General features: G+C 52.5%; 1 protein-coding gene across 1 annotated transcript in view; it reads left to right on the forward strand.

Moving 5' to 3' along the window:
• The first annotated feature begins 3385 nt into the window (after positions 1–3385).
• Positions 3386–5376, forward strand: part of Atp1b2 (ATPase Na+/K+ transporting subunit beta 2) — a 6409-nt gene continuing 4418 nt past the window's right edge. The window contains exon 1 of the mRNA XM_005349776.2: positions 3386–4095. Coding sequence (XP_005349833.1) covers positions 3984–4095 — 112 coding nt within the window. The 5' untranslated portion in view covers positions 3386–3983. The remainder of the gene's footprint in view (positions 4096–5376) is intronic.

A 5376-nucleotide genomic window follows, 5' to 3' on the forward strand; every position in this document is an offset into this window, starting at 1 on the left:
CAGAGGTCCTGAGTTCGATTCCCAGCAACCACGTGGTGGCTCACAACTATCTGTAATGAGATCTGGTGCCCTTCTCTGGCGTTCGGGCCTACATGAAGGCAGAATGTTGTATACATAATAAATAAATGTATCGCCGGGCGATGGTGGCGCATGCCTTTAATCCCAGCACTCGGGAGGCAGAGGCAGGTGGATCTCTGTGAGTTCGAGACCCGCCTTGGTTAAAAGAACTAGTTCCAGGACAGGCTCCAAAGCCACAGAGAAACCCTGTTTCGAAAAACCAAAAAAAAAAAATAAATAAATAAATAAATAAATAAATAAATAAATAAATGTATCTCTAAAAAAATGGGTGGAGAGGCTGGGTGGTGGTGGCACAAGCCTTCAATTCTAGCACTTGGGAGGCAGAGGCAGGCAGATCTCCATGAGTTCGTGGCCAGCCTGGTTTACGAATCAAATCGAGTTCCAGGACAGCTAGAGTTGTTACACAGAGAAACCCTGTCTCAGGAAAAAAAAAAGGTGGAGACTTGGAGACTCTGTGAGTTCGAGGCCAGCCTGGTCTACAAGAGCTAGTTCCAGGATAAGAACCAAAAAGCTACGGAGAAACCCTGTCTCAAAAAAATCCAAAAAAGAAAAAAGAAAAAAAAAGGTGGAGAGAACTGACTCCCACATGTTGTTATGACTTCTACACACACACATATAATAAGTAAATCATGGGAAAAGTTAGATCCTAGAATTATGTGTGTGAGGCAGCATGGACCTTTTCTGACTGTCTCTGCCTCTGGGACAGTGAGGAGGGGCAACCACCTGACCCCTTCTTCCTTTCTGGAGATCCTGGATGGAGGCAGGTTCCAGAAGGGCTTTCCCTCCTCTTCCTCCTTGTTTGCTTGGGATTGAAGCCCCAGACTTCAGGTTGGAGGTTGCTAGTGGTTCTCTGTCCATCCCCCTCACCCCGTGCCCTCCACCCATCTAGGTCAACCCCAGGCTTTTCTGGATCTCCCCTTTCTCAGCTTGTCTGCCTTTGAGTATGGAAGCTCCCCCTCCCTCCCATCTACCCACTCTTTACCTACAGAAGACTAAGAGAGGGAGTGACAGGGATCTTACTCAGTGGCCTATCTCTAGTTCCCAGAAGATTTTCACCCTTTCTTTTCTAAGAAAATGAGTCTGGTGCCCAGGGTAGAGACTCAGCCAAGAAGCTGGAGGCCACCATAGGCTGTATTTGCCTTTGTGTGTGTGTGTATGTGTGCGTGCATGTGTGTGCACACTTGCGAGCGTGTGTGTGCGTCTGTCTGTCTGTCTGTCCGTCCATTCATTTAGTGCTCTTCTCTTAGTGGAGAGAACAAGCTGCTCTCTGGGATTCCTTGCAGAAAATCTATTCCATATTTAAGCTGAATTCAGCAACCAGCATCATCTTGCTAAGACAAAGGCCTCCTGTCAAAAAGTGTAGAGTCTAGGGTTGGGGAGGTAGCTGGCTCAGTGGTAGAGTATTTGCCTATTCTGTATAGAGCCCCGGGTTTCAATCTCAGCTCTGGGGTAGGAAGAGGTAGTTTACGACACAGTTGCATAGACAAAACACCAAGTAAGTTCATAATCCATTTGCTCAGTAGAAAAATTCAGGAGCCAGCCTTACCCCCATCACTTACTATTCCTCACGCTCATTCTCTTCTCTTCCTCTCTCCTTTCCATCTTCCACCTCGATGTCCTGTTCATACTCACATGCTGTGAAGCTAGGGCTGGCCTTGCTTTTCATGGCCTTACACACACACACACACACACACACTATTTTATTTATTCTTTGAGAAGCTTTTACATATATACGATGTATTCTGATAATATCTACGCACACCTTTCTCTTCCAGCTCCCCCAGGATAACCCCCCCCCAACATACGCACTGGCTTTGTTTTTGAGACAAGGTTTCTCTGTGTAGCCCAGGTTGGCCTCAAACATTATCCTCGTGCCTTTGGTTTGGATTACCAGGATGGATTACCATAGTGTCGTGTGCCCTCCCCCCCCCCCCCCCCGCTTTTTCCTGAGTTAGGGTCTGGTTGTGTTGTCCTGACTGACCTTGAACCCCTGGCCTCCATCTTACTCCAGTTTCCCAGAACTGTCACCATGCCTGGTTGAATGGACCATGTCATTTTACAGTTTAGAAACGCTAGAGTTACTTCCATGACACTTATACTACACTTCAAATTACAGTCTGCCAGTCATGGCCGCCTGCCATTCCAGCAATCAGAAGGCAGAGGAAGGAGGGTCCTAAGTTCAGCCTGGGGCTGGAGATGATGGTGCTCCACCTGCAAACCCAGTATCAGGAGTCGAAGCAGGAGGATCAAGGAGTTCAAATTTATCTTGCCTTCTCTAGACCAGTATTCCAGACCGACCTGGGAAAACAAAACAAAAACCAGTACTACCACCACCAGTGGCAATAACAGATCATTGAGGCTTTTTTCTTTTTTTGTCTTTTTTGTTTGTTTGGTTGGTTTTTTGAGACAGAGTTTCTCTGTGTAGTTCTGTAGTCCTGGATCTCATTCTGTAGACCAGGCTGGCCTCACAGAGATCCGTTTGCCTCCACTCATGCTGGGATTAAAGGCATTCTGCCAACACCCGTGTAGCATATTTTTATAAATCCAGAATTTGGGAGGCAGAGGATCTCTTTAAGGCCAGTCTGGGATGGAGAACCAACCCCTGCAAGTTATTCTCTGACCCCCACAAGTGGGCTGTGTTCCTGCCACTGAAAGAAGTGGAGATAATGACTTTTTAAAGTAGGAGCTCCAATTTCAGTGGCTTGTTTGGCTTCCTCGGATAGTAGGGGCTCTGTAACGATTTGCCCGAATGGCAGGTGCTGAGAGGACCTACTTAACTGTAGAGCTAAGGCGCGGGGTACGCCGTAGGGTGGACCTGAGAAGAAGGGCATCCTGTGGTGGCTTCAATCCCTCCCTGTGTGTTCTAGTTTCTTGGCTCTTTCTTGGTGTCTGCGCTTTTCTTTATTCCTCTCACATTCTGTCCTCTGTTCCGGAGGTTTTCGAAGTAACTCTATCTTAGTCTCCTTTCAAATTCCCTGCCCCGTGCCCCCACTTTTGAGTACGCATCAGCTTGTCTTTCGGTTTGAGCCTCTCTGGGGGTAATTTTTTCCTCCGTTCCATACACACGCACCCTCTGTCCTCTTGTCCCACCTTGTTTCAGTACAGTACCTGGGGTCTTGGTTAAGGAAGAACCCTTTAGGACTAAAGAACGCTGCAGGGGGCGGGTCCAATCCCCTAAATTTACATATGTATGAGGTCTCCCGGGCTAGCATCGAAGAGGCGGGGTTCCTGGGGAGTGGGTGGGAAGGGGGCGGACACCCTCAGAGTCACAGTATATAAAGACCGTGCGCAGGGACCGCGCTCCCCGCACTGCTGAGGAGCGGAGCCTCCGCCTCGGTGCTCCCCTGTTTTTTGCCTGTTTCCCCCCCCACCCCAACTGCCCGTCCCCGCCCCAGCTCCCACTGGCTGGGCCAACAGTGGTGTGGCTCTCGCCGTTTGTCGGAGGCGCTTTAATCGGCCACCTGCCGCGTTCCACAGCCTCTTTGCCTCTCGGATTTCGGGGCGGCTCCCTCCCCCATCTTTCCCTGCTTCTCTGCACCCCGCTTTTTCTGCGTTTCGCCAGATTTTTGTAGCCGTCTGTTTTTTGCACCCCTTTTTGCTTTGCTTCTAGGCGGTGTGTGGGGTGAAGCTGCCTTGGCATTCCTTCCCCTGGTTCTTTCCCTGTTTTGACAGCCCCCCTTTCTATCGCAGTAGGGGGGGCCTAGCCTCGGCGCACCTCAGCTACGCTGCCAGCAGACCACAGCGAGTGGCTGTGCACCCCGGAATCTGCAGCAGCTGCATATCTGAGTAGAGTCTCCCTCGCCTCGCTCCCCGCGCATTTGGGTGTGTGGAGGGCTTCAGCGCGCGACGCCCCCGCTTCTCCGCAGCCCCCCGCAGCACACCGGGACTCGCCCCGTGCCGCCAAGATGGTCATCCAGAAAGAGAAGAAGAGCTGCGGGCAGGTGGTTGAGGAGTGGAAGGAGTTCGTGTGGAACCCGCGGACGCACCAGTTCATGGGGCGCACCGGGACCAGCTGGGGTACGCGGGGCTGGCGCGGGAAAGGTGGTGGCTGACTGCCCGGTGACGCCTTTGGGGCACAGGGTCCCGCGGGCGCCACCCCAGCTCCCCTGCCGGGTCCCTGGCGTCCAGCCCCCACTGCTGGGCTTTGGACCGGGAGGGGCCCGAATCAGCGGTCTAATCTCTCTGGCTGGCCGCTGCGGAGGCAGAGAAAGTAGGTCACTGCCGCCTGCTCGCCCCCCGCGGAGCCCCCTCGGGCGGGGGGTCGCGGGTTCTGCGCGCGTGTCCGTGCTGCGGCGCTCCCGCTCCGGCTCAGGCCCTGCCGGCTGCACACGGTCTTCACCCCCCGCCCCTCCCCGAAGAGTGCACTAACTCTCCCTCTGGCTTTCACTAGCTAGCCAACCTCGTCTATTTTTAGCTCTCACCCACCCCCTTGGACCCTGGGAACATTCATGAGGGGGCGGATCTGGTAGGGGGGTCTTGGGGGGGTGCGTTCTTAACAGCGGAAGTTGTTTGTCTGTATTCCACCATTGGCGTTTGGAGCCTTCTGTGGCTGCTTTGTGGGTAGGGGGCTGCCAGGAGGGATGACACTTTTTCAGGCTAGATGTTTTCAGATGTCAGAGGCGAGAGAAAAATGATCACTGTGCTGAGAAGGATACATCCTCAGGCTGGGTGTTTACATGGGATGATGCCTGGGGAGGGGGACGGACTGTCTATCCTTACCTTGGAGGTGTGCAAGGACTTTTATGTAGCCAGGGTCTGCTGATGGGCACAGGTGAGGGGAGGGCCAAGCAGAGTTAATGCACAGGGATTCTGTGTGACATAATTTACAATATAGCCACATTGATTGGACACAATTTCATCAGACCACCCACCTAAGACTTAGGGAACCTTGAAAGGAGATCAATGCAGCCCTTGTCCTCAAGGAACCAGAGACCCTCTGGGATGTGAGGGATCAATGAATGAATGCTTGGGGCCACCGAGACACTGTGTCTTCTTGGGTGGAAAGACTGATAGATAGCTCAGGGTGGTTGGAACAGCACGTCCTCCTCAGGCGAGGCCTAGGAGAGGAGTCACCAGATACCATGTCCAGGGAAGGCTTCTAGGGATGTCTGTCATCTCCTTGACTCCAGCCAGGCTCCTGTGTGACTGCCGATGTCCTGGCTATGACTATGACTTAGAGTCTGTAGCTGGGCCGAGCTCCCTCCTTTCAGGAGCTGCTTCCAAAGTTTGGCTTTCACAGGGTGTGTGTGTGTGTGTGTGTGTGTGTGTGTGAGAGAGAGAGAGAGAGAGAGAGAGAGA

This window comes from Microtus ochrogaster, chromosome 7, assembly GCF_000317375.1.
Source record: "Microtus ochrogaster isolate Prairie Vole_2 chromosome 7, MicOch1.0, whole genome shotgun sequence".
In the NCBI taxonomy this organism is placed as follows: Eukaryota; Metazoa; Chordata; class Mammalia; order Rodentia; family Cricetidae; genus Microtus; species Microtus ochrogaster.